Below are 20,802 nucleotides of genomic sequence, written 5' to 3'. Positions count from 1 at the left end.
GACATCTGTAGCATCTGTGAGAGCTGCATGTAACCTCTTTGAGACATCTGTAGCGTCTGTGAGAGCTGCATGTAACCTCTTTGAGACATCTGTAGCATCTGTGAGGGCTGCATGTAACCTCTTTAAAAGAGACATCTGTAGCATCAGTGAGAGCTGCATGTAACCCCTTTGAAAGAGACATCTGTAGCATCTGTGAGCGAGCTGAATGCAACCTCTTTAAAAGAGACGTCTGTACCTTCTCAGAGCTGCATGTAACCTCTTTGAAAGAGACGTCTGTAGCATCTGTGAAAGAGCTGCCTGTAACCTCTTTTAGACATCTGTAGCATATGTGAGAGAGCTGCATGTAACTTCTTTGAAAGAGACATCTGTAGAATCTCTGAGAGCTGCATTTCACCTCTTTGAAAGAGACCTCTGTGGCATCTCTTAGAGAGATGCATGTAGTCTCCTTGAAAGAGACATCTGTAGCATCAGTGAGAGAGCTGCATGTAACCTCCTTGAAAGAGACCTCTCTAGCATCTCTGAGAGCTGCATGTAACCTCTTTGAAAGAGACCTCTGTAGCATCTCGGAGAGCTGCATGTAACCTCCTTGAAAGAGATCTGTAGCATCAGTGAGAGGTGCATGTAACCTCTTTGAGACATCTGTAGCATTTGTGAGAGCTGCATGTAACCTCCTTGAAAGAGACACCGTTAAGGAACTAGGTGTTGCTTCTTTGAAAGCGACACTGGTCTCTTTTATTGAAGAGACACCCGGTAGCTTCTGGTAAAGAGCCACAGTGAGAGAGCTGCATGTAACCTCCTTGAAAGAGACCTCTCTAGCATCTCTGAGAGCTGCATGTAACCTCTTTGAAAGAGACCTCTGTAGCATCTCGGAGAGCTGCATGTAACCTCCTTGAAAGAGATCTGTAGCATCAGTGAGAGGTGCATGTAACCTCTTTGAGACATCTGTAGCATTTGTGAGAGCTGCATGTAACCTCCTTGAAAGAGACACCGTTAAGGAACTAGGTGTTGCTTCTTTGAAAGCGACACTGGTCTCTTTTATTGAAGAGACACCCGGTAGCTTCTGGTAAAGAGCCACAGGCGGTTTCTGTGACCAGAGCTGGCCTGGTTTCCCCATCCTTGGCGTCCCAGGTTGCTCCAGCTTTGCTCCTCGGCCTCCAGAAGTGCTCTGATCTGACCCTCGTTACCTCCATCTGGGCTTTACTTAGTAAATTGATTCGGTCTTCCTTTACAGATTACCTCACTCCCCCATCTCTTAATGTTCTTTTGCGTGGTCTTTTTTTTTAACATAGTATCATTTTTGGTTCAAAGAGTACGGATTATATCTCTGAAACAAGAGAAACTGTGGCTGCTTATAATTGTGAGAGGGATTAAAGGCACGGCACTGGGCTCAGAAACTGCTCAAAGAAAGAAATTCAGCGTTACAGCTGCACAAGCGGCGACAGGGAACTGGATTCCAGGAATAACCGTGTTTGCAATTAAGGTGGTTGCATGGTTCTTTCCAGAATAATATGTTGCCAGGGTTCTCCGAAGTTAAAAATACTTGCAAGTGTTTTTTTAAATATTTTTTTTAGACCTGCCTGAACACCGGTGGGTGCAGCTGAGGGGCGTGCGAGGGCTTTCCAAGGTACAGCTAAGCTTTTCCCACCCATAGTTAGGTGAGAGTTTCTCTGGCTGGCTAAGGTTCCAGCAGGGGGTGACAGTTGATGACATCAGCAGCGACAACAATGGCTTTTCCTCTCCATGCGCCAACTTGTTCCCTCGCCTTCTCTCCTCCATTACGCAGTTCTTTTTTTGTTTTTAAATTTGCTCTTTGAACAAAATTTTTTTTTCTTTACCAATCTAAGTGGCATCTGCCATATTGGACCGGTAAATAAAAAATGTAAGCAATGACCCCTATGCACCTCAATTGGTGCATGCATGTGCTTACTTCTGACATATGTATGCACATACGTAATCACTCACACATGCACCAGTGGATGACGCGAGCGCCAACAGAATAGTAAGTAGAATAGCAAAGGTTGATTTGACCGTTTCTTTTAAGGGCATACCATGTTTAATGGCTTTGATTGATCTGTATAAGCCTGTGGTGTCAACTTCAGTGCCTTGTGTGACTTCTTTTACACTAAGGGAGGTAAAACACCCGATTAAGGCAAACATGTTCACCATAGTTCAAGTCTGCATTCCAGCTTTGCCTCCATTTTATAATCTGTGTCCTGACATGCGATTGGTTTTTACAAAATACAAGGCTGGCCAAATTGAACTAGCTTTCTTTTAGTGCTTCACAGCTAGGTGGTGGACACCAGCTCTGCTGATGTAGTAGTCTCTGCAGAGAAGCACATAGGGGTTTCAACAGAGTAGTCAGATGTATTTACTGAAGCAGTTCACCTTGCTATACACTAAAGCGGCATGGCAGACTCCTTCAGTCATCTGTAAAGTGCTCCTGTCACTTAAAATTTCATCTCCTTAATCTTGCTTCTGTGCTATAAGTTCCTAGGCTTCAATGGCTTGTAAAAGGACGTGAAGTTTTAAACATTTTTTATTGGTTATTGAGGAAAATCACAGTAGTACAGTACATGATTGAACGACACATTGCAGAATATCATCAAGAAATTACAAGTCACCATCAGTCAATAGCCTTCAAGACACAAAAAGGATGTGAAGTTTAAAAGCCTGTGTTACATGATCATGACATGACTCTGAGACCCCTTCACTGGTTGCTGTGGCATGCTTATATACAATTATCCTAAAAAAACATTCTTTCCAAACATTTTTAGAAGAATGTGCAAGTCAATGTAACATCTCAAATGTACCTCACTTGGCCAAGCCACTGTGTCGGTACTGAACACTCTCTAGCAACATGTTCTGCCCTAGGGAGGAAGGACTAGTTAGGGTTATAGCCTGAACGCATACTTATTCATTCCGCCCATAAATCTTGAGTGCATCCCTTTTTAGGTGTGTCTTGAAAGGCAGGGACATTTATTGAGAACCCATTGCATATGCAAGAGGAAGAAGGGAGTGTGGTTGAAATACTGCATTATAATATTTGTGATTGGTGTTTAGTGGGGAAGAAATGCACCATGTGGAGTTTAATTGCTGCATCATTATTGTAGGATTTTGTCAGGTCACATTGGTGTGCTTTTCTTTGAATCTGTGTCTTATTAGTGTCAATGGTCCAGTCTTCCAGTTCATTTCGGTGCAAGGTTGTCTGAAAGAAGACCATTATATGAGTTTTCTTCCTCATATTACACTAAATGTTTTCTTATTAATATCTCTTTCTCACAGTCAATTCATTGTCACATTAAAAGATGTAATGTACCTGTACGCTTCTAGGTGTTTTTACAGCAGGTTTCATATTAAACATCTTACATTATGTACGCTTACATTTCTATGGAGAATTGAGAAATAACTTTGCCTGTATTTAATAACTGCTGCTACAGCACACGCTGAAAAAAATAATAAACTAAACACATAAAAGTCCCTTGAAACCAACATGGCAAAAGTCAAATTGTCAGCATCATAAGCAGGAAAAAATTTTCTTGAATGTTTTAATCTGTTCCATGCATTCACCCACCCATCCATATGGGCGTTTGAGTATGTTCACTAAGTTGCTTGGGTATATGGGTGTGTGTTGTGTGTATGTCAATGTGTCTGGGTACCTGTTTTTACCTTACTCTAGGAGCATGGCTGTCTGTGTCTAAATTGGTCTTTGAATATTGATACATAGACAATATAGCAATTTTAGTATTCACGCCTAGCGCCAGGACACTCACTTGAGTAGCTGTGCGCTCTAAAAAACCCATTTAACATAACATAACATAACATAACATAGATGCCACTATTCTGGTACTCTGTCTAAAGTGAAGTCATGTTATGTTATGTGGCTTTTCATGCAGACAAATTATAGTACCCAAATCTTTGTTTTTTTCGGTTCTTGTTATAAATGTGTTGCAAACATGCCCTTTTATGTCCAAATCTCATGGTGAGCCTCACATGCCTCCATTTTTTCCAAGTTTCTAAATGTGTGATTTAGAGTCGTGATAGGGCATATTATTTGCTAGATTCTCAACTTAGTAGCCAGGTTCAGTCACATCAGCATATTAATTGGAGCTTCCAGTTTAAAGAGGTCGTACCTTTAGCCAGGATGTTTCATGCAAGTTAATTCTACCAGTAGAGGTGATAATGATTTGGTTTCCAGGCTGTAAAAGGCATTAAATCATCTTTCTGCCACTTGCCTTCCCTTGGCTGGTTAGTGGTTGTGCATTGAAGGGTTGCATAGTTGCAGCAGCACCTTACGCATTTAGACGTTGTTAGTCTTTCCTCCGTGTTAGTACATTTGTACAATGACTGCTATGTCTGGCGTGTAGTTTTCCTTTAATCAAGAAACTTCTCTGTTGGCTGGGGAATGGCATGGATCCTATTTTTACCACTTGGCCATGAACACCCTAAACTTGTTGGCAATAAAATATAACCTTGTGTAATGGAATCTCTCAGTACACTAATGCCCTTAGGCCAAGTTCACACTTTATATAAAAACAAATTACAGGGTGCATGTAGGGAGATTTGTGTTGCTCATGTGAAAGAAGTGAAGGCCTAGCTTGGGAAGGGAAGTTGTTGTGTGAGACTTAGTCTGTTGATGAGGGATACTACCTCCATCTGTTTAGAAGCAAAGCGCCACCCAAAAGTTTTATTTACAGTGAGGAACATATGTATCACACATTTAGTGATTTAAAGTCAATTGGTACAATATTTAAACACTACCTCGTAGTGTGCCCATTGGTGCCAGTGGTGCTAATCTGCAGCTTTAAGAGGGGAAAAAAGCAGGAGCAACTGAAAGCCTCTTAATTTGGGGTAACATGAATATCAGGTGTGTAGTGCAGTCCCCATTTTCTGGTGTTACTCTGACCTTCTTGGCCAGCTCTAAATGATGGCCCGTGGAAGAACCGTGTGTTCACAAATAACAATGGCATCCCAGTTGGAAGGATGCGAAGTGCGTTTGAGTCTTGTTTGATCTCTTCACTAGTACGGTGCTTTTGAGCCTCTTTTCTTAAGATTAGGATCATCCCTTTTTCGGTCTCACCCAGACAGCGCCTTTCTCGTTGTCAGGGTCTTTTATTTTCTATCAGTGGGCTTAGAGACCACCCACTGCTTGTCATTGGTTGGCTTCATTGTCACTGTCCTTCGCTTGCTTCTTATTCTTGAGCTTCCCTAGGCTTCTTTTGTCTTTGTGTGTTTGTTCCTTGTATGGACCATGGACTAATCACTGTTCACTTTTTAGGCACTACTTTTTGGGGGGAATTTAAGCACTCTTCCATAGTGTGTCTTTTTCAGTTGGCTCCCTTGTGTACTGCTCCCCCGTCCGTGTCCTCCCTTGTCCATCTGCTTACCCCCACTCAACCGACCTCCTGCTGTTGTCTGTGCTAGCTTGCCCCTACCCACCTGCACCTCCTTCCCTCCTTTGTCCGTGTTAGCTTACCACCCCCACCCGCCCTCCTTCCCTCCCTCCAATCTTTGTTGCGTTGGGTTTCCCCCTCACGCCCTCCATTTGTTGTCCTTGTTGGCTTACCCGCTCTCCCTCAATCCATTGTTTGTGTTGCCTTACCCAGCCTTCCCTCCCTCCATTGTCCGTTTTATCGTCCCTCCCACCAACCATGATAAAGCACAGTGACATTGTTGGCAGTATCATTATGCTTTTTCCCACCCACACTCCCCGCCCTCAGTGTTGTATGTCTCTTGGTGTTGTCTCCTGCCCTCCTTCTTACCGCCCAATAAAAAATAAATTTAAAAAAAAGAAGCCATATGATGAGGCCAACACTGGCCGTGTCAGTGGCTTTTGTATTTTTTTTTTTTACTTTCAGCCATGCTACATAGCAGAAGTGCTGCTGTACAACATGGCTAAAACCCTTGACAAAGCCAATACCTCATGTATGCGGAACCTATTGGCTTTGCCAATGCTTGTTTGAGATGTCACCTTCAACCAAACTGTGACAATTAGGTGGGTAAAAAAACAGTGATGTGTGAATAGTGTCTATACATTCAGAGTACCGGTATCTTTAACCCGGCTCTGACCTGCATCAGCGTCGTCGTGTTTGCAAACGTTTCTCTCTCCAGGTTTTCCTTCCACCCACGTGCCGCATTCCTGTGCGGACCCTCCACTTCTGATTCATCCGTCACTGGAGGGCTATATTTAGAAAGTGCAGGTACGTCGGCGTGCAGCTTGAGGGCCCCCCTTGTGTGCAGCTAGAAAGCAGAACAGTGGGTTAGCGTGAATTGTAAGACCCTTGCTCCAGAGAGTTTTTGTGGGGTGTGGGATCAGAGAAACGCGTATCCATGATTTTTAATGCTCCCTTTGTTTGCACACGGGTATCCATGGTGTATGACGTCATTGACTGTGTTCAGAGACTGCAGGAACATGAGGAAAAGCTGAAAGTCTAATGCCCCATATGAGGTGTTTTGAGAGTCCCTGTGTTTGCAGCACGACCGCTCACCAGTGCTATCCACCCGTGAGGTGACGTGATCTTGCAGGAAGGATGAAATCGAGTTTTCTGACGTAATGCACGGCTGAGGGGGATATGGAGCCTAGTACTGGTGGGCGACCGGCTTCGGTGTGGCAAGTTACGTCGGTTAGACAGATTCCATGGTGATGGGCAGTATCGAGAGGTTATTCGTGGGAGGGTAAATGGCTGGGAGTGTAGGGTGTTTGCCGGGCTGGCATAATGGTGAATTTGGTACTCTACGTGATTGTCAACATGTGTTGCTCAGCACCTTGCAAATACTTTGTCGGGCAACGCATAATTAGGACTAACCGAGGTGCAGTTTTTGTAGGTTTCACTATTGTCTGACAGAGTAGGGAAAACAATCTGCAATAGCAGATATATGTAGATAGTCTCAGCGTAGACCATCTCCCCACCAGCAAATATCCCTCTGTGTCTGAAAGAACCTGAATGCAAGGAGCAGAAATGAACAGGTCAAGCCCCGCCACCCTAAACATGAACCAGAATGCATTAACACAATTGTAATCAATATTCTGATCTAATCCTCGGTATTCCTGCTAAATCCTAGTGACCCAGACCTTTACTTTGAGCCCGCCCAAGTCTTGTAGGCTCTGGCCAGAAATGCAATCGCTGTTAGTTCTTATTGACCCTGTCCACAAACCAAGCCTTCGGCAGTTCTATTCAGCCAGTCCAGTGGTCCCAGTCCTATTTTTTTTTATCTACTTACCTAATGCACCAGCGGGTGACCGGTAACTTTGCAATACATGTAGGAAACTGAGGAAGCAGCATAGTATGTCTTCAAACTTGAGCGACCAACCTGCGATTCTTAATCAAGGTGGAAAATAGGGAGGGCTTGGTGATGAACCAACGTATGGTGAGCTAGTGAGACGCAAGTCAATCCAGAGTTATATACGGTGGGGAGATGCAAGTCGAGGGATCCTGTCGCAAAAGGATGGACACGTGATCTCTGTAGGCTCTGCTTAAAGGTCATAGGTTTCTTTGCAGTCAGCACTTTTTTTCGAAGGGTAGTAAGTTGGGCAGTGATCACATGAATTGATTTAATATATTCCACTGAAGAATTCCCTCGTCGGTCATTGTTGTAGCCCACAAGACCTCGTTCTCCTGTGTATGTGGACATTAGTTAGGTTGGGGTTACGAGACTGTTGATGCTAGGCACTACTTAATCACTCCCATACACTAACCTACTTGAGTTCGAGGACCTAGTGCACAACAAAAAACCTTCTGTCCGGTGGGTTTCAGAACCCATCAACTGGCCCAAAACAGAACTTCGGGGAAGTATCTGGTTCATTTCCTGCACATGTTTTCTCAGCACCGCAATGAAGTAAGTGAGATTCCACTCACTCTGCACAAGATACTCCACCGAATAAATCTACATTTATTTTACTAAGAAACTAGTATTAGCCTTTCCTCCAAATTAACTAATGGTTGCAAACTTTTCATGTATACATTACTTGCTGATTTTGCAGATCAAAACAACCCTTTTACATATTGATCCCTATAAAGAAAAAAAACAGGCATCTCATTATCCCAATTAATATTGATAAAGCCCTTTGGGATAGTATTGGTGTTGTTTTTTTAGTTCTATCATTTTGTCATTACACAGCCTTAAAAATGTTCTGGATATTCCATACATGAAACACGTCAGTGGTTGAAGTGAATTTTATCAACCTTTTTTGTACTGTCTAACGAGGACTTTCTTGATTGACTAAAGTGTTCCAAAGATCAGCATACTTGTGAATCTAGACCTTAGTCGATGTGTGCACTCATATAGGAATAGTTTTGTGTATGGACAACGATGTGGCATAGAATTAACGTTCTGATCTATTGGCACAAACTGAAAGATTTTGGCATTACTTTTCCTAAAATTCTTCATTACAAATAACTCCTGCTGTTTTTTTAACTTGTGGGAATACAGAGAAATGCAGGTAGTTAAAATATATTGCTCCTCCAGCATGTGCACGGTTTTTCTCTTGGGATTCTGGGAGCTATAGTCCTAATAGTCATAACCTATGCACTGTAATTGTGTGTTCTAGTACTCTTCTAGCTCGTGTCTGATGATTAAAACAGTGGAATGGAATGCTATTCAGCGGAATTTCCAGAGGATCCATCCTTACTTTTTGGTTGCTTGTGGATCTAATAAAGCCAGACACCAAGTTAACAGTTGTGAAGATACTATATGTACTATATGTACAGATAAGCACAGGATGAGGAGCGACCTACCTCTAGTGGATGACCCCGTTCAAGTACACCTTACCACTTGAAGAGCCCTGCTGGAAGGCCTTTGCTTGCAGTTAAAGTAGCAGAAGACCTTGAATCTCGTGTCTCACCAGTCCTGGTTTTGAGCTGGGTCATTGGAAGTCTTTTTTGCAGGTATATTGTGTTGTAATATGTGGCAGTGGCTTTGTATGGTAACCCACAACCCCGGCGAGGTGCTGAAGTTCTTCGTGGAGAAACAAGGGGCTAAGTAGTTCTCTGTACTTCATTGAAGTGAGTTGGTTTGTATGCAGGAGGAGGTTTGGTGGCGTTCATGAGAGCCAGAGGATTGCTCCAAAGTGTTACTGCAAATCTGAAGCTGCGCTTTTGAATGGTGTAAAGCGAAGAGAAGTTGCAAATGTTGCATGTACATGCAGTCGTTGGGTGTGCAACGAATTCCTCCATTGTGGGGGAAATGTGTTCTTGCATTGGTTCTTCTGAACTTTGAAAAAGGAATTTACTTCATTTTTCAGGCATCATATGTCATTTTGTTTGTAAAGTCATATCCTGAAGATATTCAGTCCTGAGCAATTGACCAGGTCACAAGGGCAAGGAAAGCCAAGCATCGCAATGCATGTGTACAGTGATGTTAGGCCAATACACTGGGGCGATATTGCAGCAGGATACTGTGTTCTGTTTCTTAAACACCAGAGGAAAAGAGGAAGGATTTAGACGGAAGAGGATGAGCCCAGCAGGTAATACAATCCTCAGTCGATGACGGTCTTTTGTGATGTACAATTGGTGACAATACACCATGGTTCTTTTTTGTTTTAAGGATGTTTTGTGGATTTTTTGGGGGAATTAGTTGTGAGGATTTGGCCTGGTATACGATGTCCACTATTCTAGTGGGCACCTTGCACCAGTCCAATCGACCCTTATTGATGGTAGGTTATAAAGTCAACCTTATAGAAAGCTATCCTAGTGGTAGCTGTGGAGAGCAGCTTTCAGGCTAAGACTTGGAGACGAGGTAAGCAAGTTGTTTTACTATTTATAATCTCTTGAGTACCAAATGAAAGCACACCACACAAGGTATATATCAAATATATATGTATTTATTCTAAAAACAACCCCTCTGGACTCTTTATGAGGTCAGAGTTAAAAGTACAATACAAGGAACTTAATTACCATACGATAAGTTGCACAGTATACGTTTTTCCCCAGGGGCCTCACAAACCATATACTAAAATAGTGGCATAAGAACCACGTGAGGAATAGAAAGCAAGCCTAGCACCTGTGGAATCGCTGGGGCTTCTAGGAACAACCAAAGGATAGGATGTAGGAGGCCCACGGGAGACGCGTGCAGTGTCTAAACACCGCCGCGGGTTACCATTGACTTTCTACGGAGAACGAACAAGTTACAATTTTAAAGATAAAGGGTACAAGGAGGTGCACTGCGATGGAACTCTTTTAGACTAGGACACTTGGAGAGGCAATACCCACGGGAGCACCAGAGTACTCGTGTTACCTCACCCAGGGAAGCCGGGTGCATAGGTGTTTTTTCATGATGTGAAGAACCTGAAAGCAGAAGGGACAGAGTCTGGGTCACTAGCCAGTGACCAGGGTGGTGATAGGAAGATGCCAGCCGAAGTCTGGTGATTTCTGGTGAGAAGGTGAAGTTTATCTCTTCAGCCACGAGGTCCAAGAGGCACCGATGACGACCAGGAGCTGGAATTGAGCTGTCCCACGAAGGTTCTAGTTGGCTGCGGTGTCGGTATCCGGATTGGACCTAACAAGCCTTGGCAAACGCAATCCATGCAAGATGTCGAGATTGGCTTCGGTGCAGACCAGCAAGGTCTGAGGAACTTCTTCTTTGCAGAGAAGACGGAGCAAGCCTGGAGCAATCAGGAAAGCAAAGTAAGTCAAAGACTGGTCTTCGTGGGGGCTCACTAGCCAACGGCCTAGGAACCGCAAAGACCCCTAGAGCGGAAATGCACAAAGCGGGCCCATGGGACACTCGTGGAGTGTGGACCTCTGAGCTTCGATGCAAGAGGTGCTCGGGGCTGGAGCTTCAAGCACCCCAATGCACAACTTCGAGATACCTCTGGAAGTAGGTGCAGCATGCTAAATGCAGGATGTCCAGGAGTTCCGGTCTCACATCTCTTGTGTCCGCCACAGGTCTCAGTTTTGCTGGGAGCGCAGGTCAGCGTCAGAGATGTCTGGAAGTCCATGTCCTGAGTCGCAGATTTTTCGGGATCCGGCGGGAGCCTTGAAAATGCAGACCGGCAAAGTTGCTGTTGGTGCCCGTTTGAACAGGGTGGTCACTCCTTGACCACAAGAGAGATTCTTTCATTTTCCAGTCGATATGGAATGCCGAAGGTCCAAGATATATGTTGCAGAGTTTCGTCCAGGGTAATCTAAAGTCCTAGGGACTGCGGTTCTATACTTATAGTAAGTTTAGGGGTTGGACTAACTCTAAGGTCCCTCCTATGGGTGGACATGGGGAGGGGGTGGTTACACCACTTCCCCTTTGTCCAGTTTCGCGCCAGAGCTGGGGCTGAGTGCCCCAGCAACCGGTTTGAACTGGGAAATGCATGGAGCACCTTGTGTGCCCCAGGCAGTGTCTGGAAAGCATTCACTGAATGCTGCCCTCCCTGCCCCAATAAACTAAGAGCCTGTCTGGGAAGGTGCTAGCACCTCCATGGGGAGTAATCTTATTGCCCAAGCCTTCCCTGCCTGAGTTTCGTCCAGCAGCAGGAGGGCAGACTTGTGTCTGTGGCAGCAGAATCCATTTTGTGATGCTGGGGCTCTGTTTAACTTTAACCTGGTTTACCAGTAACTACATGTCTTCTCCCTCTAGTAGGGTGGAATGCTACCCCCGCCGCCAGGACTGGGGGGGGGGGGGGGGGGTTGGGAGGTTGAAGGGGGGGTAGTATTCCAAAGCGTATGACACCTTACACAACCTGTTTTGATAAAGCCAAACCAAAGTTAGCATTAACCGCGAGGATTATAATGCACTTCAGAGTATATGGTATGCCTATATCATAGAACAGTTATAAGGAGATGGTTCCAAAAGCTGCAGATGGGCTCAGCTCATGCTAGAGCACCCTCTCACACAAAACCAAGCACTCTGCCTCCAGGATTGTCAAGGCCTGCCATAGGAGTGACTTATAGGTGTAGTGTGGCTCACTGGTTAGAGGCGGCAGACCCGAGAGCAGAGGACGGCCCGGGACCAGGGTTCGATTCCCGGCGCGGCAGGTTTCTGGACCAGAGTCAGCGGACTCGATAATTCTCTCGCCTCGGTGCCCACTCTGTTTAGCGATCACACTCGGCAACTCTGGGCATTAGCTTGCCTCATCTTCACTAACGGCCCCACCAGACCGCCGGGGATGCCTGGTCTCACCCTGGAGATACTCATTAAGGGACCATCTCTCAGGGAAGCCAGGAAGGGTTTCGCAGCGGTCGAAGCGCCTTGGGACCCTCCGGGTAAGTAGTGCGCTATATAAATGCCTATACATATACATACATAGGTTACTATGTGTCTATATATACGGAAGATATAGATATACTATATATAAGTAAGCAGTGATTACACTACCTTACCCAGGCTGTAAGTATAGACCTGTGGTGTCATTTTGGAAGGCTGACCAGAGGTGGCACAATACATGCTGCAGCCCCTGGTAGGCCAAGGGTGCACCTATGTCCTGGGTACCTAGGGTACCACATACAGGGGCTCACAAGGGTGACCCAGTAACCAATCTGTTATGTACCTAAAGTACATGGAGTCCATTTTATAGTGAAAGCAGACAGACTGGGGCCCTGAATAGCAGGGTCCCAGTCCAACTAAGTCGAAAACCAGCAAAACACCAGGCAAAAAGTGGGGGTGACTATATATCCACCTTCCTACATCAGTGGGGTGTAACCACTTTGGATTTGTGATGGCTTTTTGAAATTACAATTTTTTGAGCTTTTGAGAGTAACTTTTGTGGCATATACTAAGGATTTTCCATGTACTTGGTTTGGTCTTAATTTTTTACCCCTTTTGAACTTTGATGACCTTCTGTTCATGTAAGGCCTGGACTCAAGCTTATCCCCTCCATCCAGTTGCGAACTTGTCCTATATAAAAGCAATAATACAATAGTTAACCTGTTCCTCTCCGTGGGTAAAACTCTTTCTGCTCCACATTTAGATAATGCCTGTAAGGAGGCCATGGCAAGCTCGTTTGCCAGGTTCATGCTGATGCAACTCATCTGATAGATGTCCAAGAGAAACCTCTGTCCTTATCCACTGCCTACCAATTTGGTTTCTTTGTGAACCCGAGTCCTCTCTGGATCAGACCCAGAGTGTATAGATGATGATGACCATATGCATTAAAAATTACTGAAAAGGATTATTGTTTAGGGTGACGGGCATGAGAAAAATAATATTGTGAAGGACACACCAGACGAGCTTGGGGAAGGAGAGAAACATCCTTAAAAACATGGGGAGTGTGGAAATGTGCAGGGAATGCAGCACATGAACTCAAGTGCACGCGCTCTGATGAAGTGCTAAAAAGATTAAAACGTAGTTCCCTAGTGTGGAGTAGGCCTGGGCGGAACTCTGCGAAGTAATCAAAGACTGCTGCACTACCTGGAGTTAGGCAAGCAGAAGAGTGCGTTAAGACGCACCGTTGGCACTGATTTTTAGTGACAGGTGTTTGTCTCCCTGCTGTAAAATCAGCACGAACGCCACCACGTGCAGAGTAAGAGGGCGCTGCTGCTTTCTGCCGCTTAAGTAGATGTTCTACTTCTGGCAGCTACCTCAACGTGAACAGGTTTCTCAATGCGAGTGGTAGAGACCATCTGCGGCCGACCTTGTTGAGAAAACTCACCTGGAGGTGGTCTGGAGTAAGATTTCCCACACTTGCTGCCAACGTAAGAGCGAGGAAAAAAACTCTGCTCCGTGGATTGTTTCAGAACTTCACATGCTAAGCCAAGGGCGGAGTGGGAAAAACTCTGCAAACTCCACCAGGAGAGGGTGATTTCACGCCCAGGCCTAATGTGGAGCCTTGGAAGGATACCAGCCAATCAATCAAATAGATGGCATAAAATCTATGCTCCAGGGGAGAGACATACAAGAAGAGGAAGGAAAGCCATTGAATAAGATACAAACAAGTGAGTTTGACAAGAAAGCCAACCAATGTTAAGCAAGGGGGTGACCCCAAGCCCAAATTAGGAATTGGTCGTGTCCCCAATAGGTCTGCGACACTTCAAAAAGGTGAAAAAGTAGCAAAAAGAAAAAAGTCCTACTTGACATCACACGAGGAGGAAGAAGAGCGATGCCAGGATATCTACACACGTCATTACAGTCTACATTCTGTTTTTTTCCTCAGAAGTGCAGCATCATCTTTGTTATTGAGCCATGCTGCTCAGCTTTATGCAGTCCATTGTCCTCCCTCAGAGCCAGGAAGAACGGAGAGTACAAACAGAGCATGTCCTGTTCTCTGTAGGCCGTGGCAACGGAGGCGGTTCCTTTACGGCGTTTGCCTCAGGTGAGTTGATCCCCTCGTGCTGCCAGGGTCTGTGGATTTGTACTAATGCTGCCATTAAAGCACTTCCCCGGAGGGCACCACTTTCCTTCGAATAATGGCACCCGTTGTGCGCAAAAAGAAAAAATCAATGTTGGCCCAGAAAGCTGCACAGAGTATACCCCCAGGTCCTCGCTGTCCTGGATTGCGCCATCAAGATGTTAATGTCAATGGTAAAAATTAAACAGATTGTACCGTCTTGCTGGCATTGTACCCTACAATATTACCGTGGTCCCGGCTTGCTGGCATTGTACCCTACAATATTACTGTGGTCCCGGCAGTCAGTGAAGAGAAGTCATATCTGACCGACCTGCATAAAAAGGTGACATGGGTCAGAGATGTACAGAACTTGATGCAAGCATTGAAGAGTGCCTTTTTTACTATCACCACCTACGTTGGTGTCACCAGAGGGGACATGGAGAAATATCAGTTTATACAGAAAATCTTTATTTTTTTGTAATAACTCCTTAGCCAACATGTGCTTTGCACTTTGAAGTGCTTTGTCCAGTCAATAATTAATCAAAATATACATGTTATAAGACACTGGGTCGAAAGCAGTATTCACTTAAAACATATGTGGTTTAAAAACATAATACAAAGTGAGAAACACTTGTGGCGTGAAACGCAGTTGGAAGCGATTGTGACGTTGCCCTTGAGTTGTCCACAAGTAGTTAGTTACCTTCATTATTTGACAGTCTTGGGTGGTATGGCATGGCTGCTGTCATCCAGGCTGAGGTGGAGAACACTGCAGGGCTGATTCACAAAAGCAATTGTGAGTGCAGGAAGTAGTACTGCAGGAGTACTCTTTTACATACTCTATTAAATTGTGAATTGGCTTAAAATGTCATATTGGTAAAAGTGAAAAGCAGAGCAGTCCTTTCTGGTTGCCCTAATCGCTTAAGAATTTTCCCTGAATATTCTTATTTTACAGGTTTTTACAGGACAATTCACAAAGGCATGCAAGAGTACGTAAAGAGAATTACTAGAATACTATTTTACGTACTCCAAAGTGACTTCGTGAATAGACCCCTACATGTAAGCTGCACCTTTAAACAGTTTAGAACCAGGACCATTCAGGGCTGAAAAACCTGACTATAGCAATTTGCCACTGACATTTTAGGTAATTGGAAAACAGTTAAAGGGCAACCTGCACTAATAATAACAATGGTTAAAAAAAATCCGAAATGCTTAGACATGGCAGTGTAATGAACATTCTGTGAACAAAAATTCACGCGGTACCGCAGAGAAAGAGAATTGTGTGGAGAAGTGTGGCTCACTGGTTAGAGCAGGCAGACCCTGAAGCAGAGGTCAGACCCGGGACCAGGGTTCAATTCCCGACGCGGCAGGGTCTTGAGCTCAAATGTCCATGGACTCGATAATTCTCGCTTCGGTGCCTGACCTAATCATGGGTTCACACTCTGCAACTCTGGGCATTAAGCTTGCTTCATCTCCACAACGCCCCCCGCGGCGGGATGCCTGGCTTTCACCTTGGGGATGCCCTGTAGGGGCTATCTCACAGGGAAAAGCCAGGACGGGTTCCCAAGGCAAGCGCGGAGATACCCCTTCGGGGGTCGATTCAGGCACTATATAAGAAACATAATAATAATAATAATAATAAAGTTCAACATGTAATGAATGAATAATAAAAATTGCAAATGTATTTAATCAGTGAAGAGTTGGTTCCCAACGTAACAAGAATAATAAGGGAAGGAAATGAGTAGACCTGTGTTATCCCCTGCTGCTGTACTAGAACACCTGCCACCAATTTGGGCTACCAGTTCTGTAGTAACAATGGTCAGAAAGACTTTTTGGAGTATTTTATAATCCCCAAATGCAATGGTGGACTTATGGCACTGCGCCTCCCACACAGTTCCCTTCAATCAGAAGGTGGTGCAACTTCATCCAAGGTTGCTCGATGCCACTGCTAAGCAGAAATACGTGGAGACAGAACACAGAATGGTGCAGCCAACAACTAAATGTCCAAAGTTCTTTTATTGTGTAATCTCCTTTGTTGAAACTTTGATTTCTTTCATAAAAAAGCCAAGATCACAGCAACCGCATTTCATTCAAACAAAACTGAACTTCATCAGGGCAGCAAATAATACATAAAAAAACGTGTTTAAAACGCACAACAAACACTAAATAACACCATATTGACACACAAATACTACAACTCCATATAATAAAGACGTTAAAACAGTCATGACCATCATATTGAATTTGTTAAGAATACTCTTTCCATTCTAAAATAGGATGGGAGGATCCTGACGTAATGTGAAGTTTCCCCGCACAATTCTCCTCTACATATGCTACACTACACCTGAAGTATAGAATCTTGCAATACACTGTCATAAATATACTCAAGTGGAGATAATTACAGCATATAATGGGAACATTGGGTTTTGTGAGTTTCATTAAATGTTTTATGTTTTCATATTGAGTGAAGAGAATTTGAAATAGTGTAACAATGTTGTGCTGTCAACCATATACTCCTTTCTGATATATTTGGGCATATAAAATGACCACAGACAGGGAACCATGTACAAATTGTTACAATAGGTTGCCATATGGGGCTCCCATATGCACATATTTTATGTAGTGAAACTCATGACTGTTTTAATGTATTTTTCTTTATTATATGAAGCTGTAATATATGTGTGTCAATATAGTGTTATTTAGTATTTGTTGTGTGTTTTATACGTGCTTATTATGTTTTACTTGCAGCCCTGAAGAAGTTCAATTTTGTTGAGTGAAATGTGTTGCCCGTGATCTTTGCTTTCTGTTATGAAAGACATTAACATTTCAATAAAGGAGATTACTAATATTAAAAATACTTTTTGGAGTATTTAAAGTACTACTCCACTAGTGCTTTAGTATAAGAGAATATTAATGTAGATTTAGTATAAGTAGAAAGGACTTTTCCCTCTTTGCACCTTTACTATTGGGGAGCTGGACATTTCAGAATCTGTAAGCGCGGACTGGGCCCTAAAATTTTGAATCTCTTCTTTTTCTTGATAGACCTTGGGATGCTTTATTAGGAGTCAATGAGCACACTCAGATATCACAAACTTAAACAGTTTTTAGTTCACTCAATGATGAGAGTTTGGATATTTTTTCCAATACTGTTATTCTCATTAAGAGTTAGTAACGTTATTTTCTTTATTTTGGCTTTGTCAGTCCATAAATCGAATACGTTTACAAAAATATTATCAAAATAATGATTAGAACAAAGCATCAAAAATATAATGCATTAAAACACGTTCTATGAAGGAATGGATTTCCTATTCTAAAGACCAGAATCATAGTTTTAAATTCCAAGAACTCATGAAGAGTTCGAATTTGAAGAAAAGAGTGAGATCAGAGGAGCATAAAGCTTCCAAACCAAATTAGTGTAACCTATTTACCCATAAAGAGTAGTCCATAAGACTCAGCTGAGTCTTAATAAATCCAAGCAAATCAGCATACAGTTGTGGTACCAATCTGTTGACCATCAAATAGCAAAGAGAGGCAAAAGGGGAAACAGTATTAGCAGTAACCACAGCCGTCAAGGGTCTTGGTTTAGAGTAAAAGAGTTGAGAGAGAGAGTGGGTTGGGTTGAGTTCTACAGAGGAACGCGCACTAGTATAAAAGTCAGGAAAACATGTTACAAACATTGCAGCAGACTGCGTTGTTCCTGGACAATAGGATGGCATTCCTCTTCGGTAAGCAGGTTCAGCTCCTCCATCCCCACAAAAATGCATGCAGCGTTTACACTTTATTGCAAGGTTAGCTACAGTCAGTGTTGCATAGTTAGATTCTGGAAAAATTGGGCTCAGTTCCCATAAGCCTTAAAACAGATAACAACCTTCTACATCTAAGTTTGTTTCACTGTGAGAACAATGAACTATTAACTGAAATGAAAATCGTTGTTGGATAATGCATTCTTTTCACCCTGAATCAAGCAGCATTGTTTAAAATGCCCAAATTATTCTATTAAAACGTTAAATGAAACACGAGAAAGACAGTAGGAAGTTCATGACATGTAATTAATAAAGTGTTGCTTATAAAATAATGTATTTGTTAAACTGGATCCTTTTGCAGTTATGGCAACATTTCTGACCATGTCTGTTTAGGGTCAAGTTTCTAATTCAAGTTTATGCACATTTCAGCAACATTACGTTTTGCTTCTGGTTAAAGAAATTGCTTTATAGCTTTTCCATGGTCTACACGGGTAACTATGACTGCCTATTGTAAATCATTCCATTTCTAATGTGTGTCTTTTTCTGCATCACTTTTTTTTTATCAGTGCACATTAAACTACTAGAATAATTATTTTCATGGTAATTTATTAACTTTCCTAGGGAGCTGAACGTTTCAGAGTCGATTCACAAACACAATGTAAAAGAGAACTCTTTAGTACTACTGCCGTAATGTTTTTGTGAATTGGCCTCCAGGGGCCAGATGTAGGAGCCCAAATACCGGTCGGTAACGGCCGATTTCGGCCGTTACCGACTGGTATTTGGGTATTGTAATGTAGGGGCTAGAAAATTACAGAATCAGTATATTTAACGATTCGGTAAATTTACCGATTCGGTAAAATACCGAATCGGTAAATATACCAATTCTGTAATTCAATATGTAGGTGGCACAGTTTACAGTGCCACAGGCCCTTAGAAATTCGTTATTTACCACCCAATACTATTGGGTGGTAAATTACGAATTTCTGTGTACTGCACATCTGTGCATGTACACCTGTGCCATGTGGCACACATACATGCCCTAAGGGCCATGCACATGCCCCTTAGGGCATGTATGTGTGCCACATGGCACACAAGCCAGAAACAGGGGTGCAACAGGGTGTCAAAGTGACACCCTGTCCCCCTTGGAAATTCGGTATTTTTACCGATTCTGTAATTACCAAATCGGTATTTGCTATTGAATCCTATGGGCTTCAAGACCCATAGGAATCAATGGCAAATACTGATTCAGTAATTACCGAATCGGTAATTACCGAATCGGTAATTACCGAATCTTACCGATTCGGTATTTTTACAGATTTATTTTCCTACATAGCAATTACCGATTAGTAAATACCGAATCGGTAAAATTCGGTATTTACCATTCGGTAATTTGCTATTACCTACATCTAGCCCCAGATTGCTAAGCGCCCTCTCCCTACTGGCAATACCAAAGAAGTATCCAAGGATAATTGGATACTATTTTCACAGTAGGTATTGTGGTCAATTCAGAAAAACATTTGAGTATGAATAGTAGTATTACAGGAATACTCTTTAATCTACTTCTACATGCCTTTGTGGATTGGACCTGAAACTCCACTATTAGTAGAATTGCTTAGAGGGTACAGTTCTTTTTGTACTAACTGTATGTGAGTATTATGAGGATGTTCCCATTTTAGATGTTTTGAAGCTAATTAACAAAAGTATCTAAGAGTATGGAAAAGAGTACTACTTTACATACTCCAAGATGCCTTTCTGAGTAGGTCACTTAGTGTTTCAATCAAAGCAATATGTGATAGATGTGAGACATAACAAGATACATCTACCACATAATAGTGGCAAAATGTGAAAAAGATAAGACCAAACATAATCAAAATCAAAGTAATATTATGTAATATTGTCTCATACTCGTGATCTCCATGAAAATTGGACAGGATCATTGGAGACAGTTAAGGCCCTGATCTCCCATGCCAGAGGGCTTGCACGTTTAAAGGGGAAGAAGCCTAGGTACAGTGTTAACAACCAAAGACTAGAGATTAAAAGAGGGAGGTGTAGACAGATACAGGGGAGTATTTCCCAACATGTGACACTATCCTGAGATATGCAATCTTATCTAGATATGTTTGAACACCTATGAAAACACACAGACGTTGATAACCGTGCACAGCCATACATCATGCCAAAACCATTGTTGTTTCCTAGTCTATGGAGGTGACAGTATGTGGGCAGCAGAGATATTCCACCATGGGGAGATGAATCCTGCAAAGAGACATTAGCTGGTGGCACTCCAAGGTTGTTGGTAAAATAATTTAAGGGTCACCTCATTGATTGATCATTTTGTCGAATGGCTAGAGTTTTTACTGCTCTAATCCTCGTGTCTTTTTTATGCTAATTTGTCCTGTTCCTCTTTCGTGTCTCCCATTTTTCATTCTCTGTTGCCTCTTTATACTCTCCCAGGATGGATCACCCAGTCCTCCATGTGTCCTGGAATGATGCAGTGGCATACTGTACGTGGGCCGGTAAAAGGCTTCCTACTGAGGCCGAATGGGAATATGCCTGCCGAGGCGGACTGGAAAACAGGTACAAGGGATGATTGTTGGTCTCATGTTAGCTATGAACAACCAATGCAAAGGATTTGGGTGGGTCTAATGTTTGTTCTAGAGAACAGGTTCAAAGGATCTGCATTGTCTCATGTTTGTTCTGGATGCAGAGTATGGATTTTTAACTAAGTCTGGGTGCAATTTTAAATTATACCAGCATAATTCGTATAATTTTGGGAATTTCACATTCAGCAAAATCCACAAAATTATGCCATTA

At 43.0% G+C, this 20,802-nt stretch overlaps 1 protein-coding gene across 1 annotated transcript in view; it reads left to right on the top strand.

Moving 5' to 3' along the window:
- Positions 1 to 20,802, top strand: part of SUMF1 (sulfatase modifying factor 1) — a 305,071-nt gene that overhangs the window by 163,752 nt on the left and 120,517 nt on the right. Inside the window, exon 5 of the mRNA XM_086939208.1 lies at positions 20,443 to 20,565. Coding sequence (XP_086795334.1) covers positions 20,443 to 20,565 — 123 coding nt within the window. The remainder of the gene's footprint in view (positions 1 to 20,442; positions 20,566 to 20,802) is intronic.

Source organism: Lissotriton vulgaris, chromosome 9 (genome assembly GCF_964263255.1).
Source record: "Lissotriton vulgaris chromosome 9, aLisVul1.2, whole genome shotgun sequence".
Lineage (NCBI taxonomy): Eukaryota > Metazoa > Chordata > Amphibia > Caudata > Salamandridae > Lissotriton > Lissotriton vulgaris.
The sequence above is the reverse complement of the archived record's forward strand: the minus strand, read 5'-3'. Positions and strand labels throughout refer to the sequence as shown.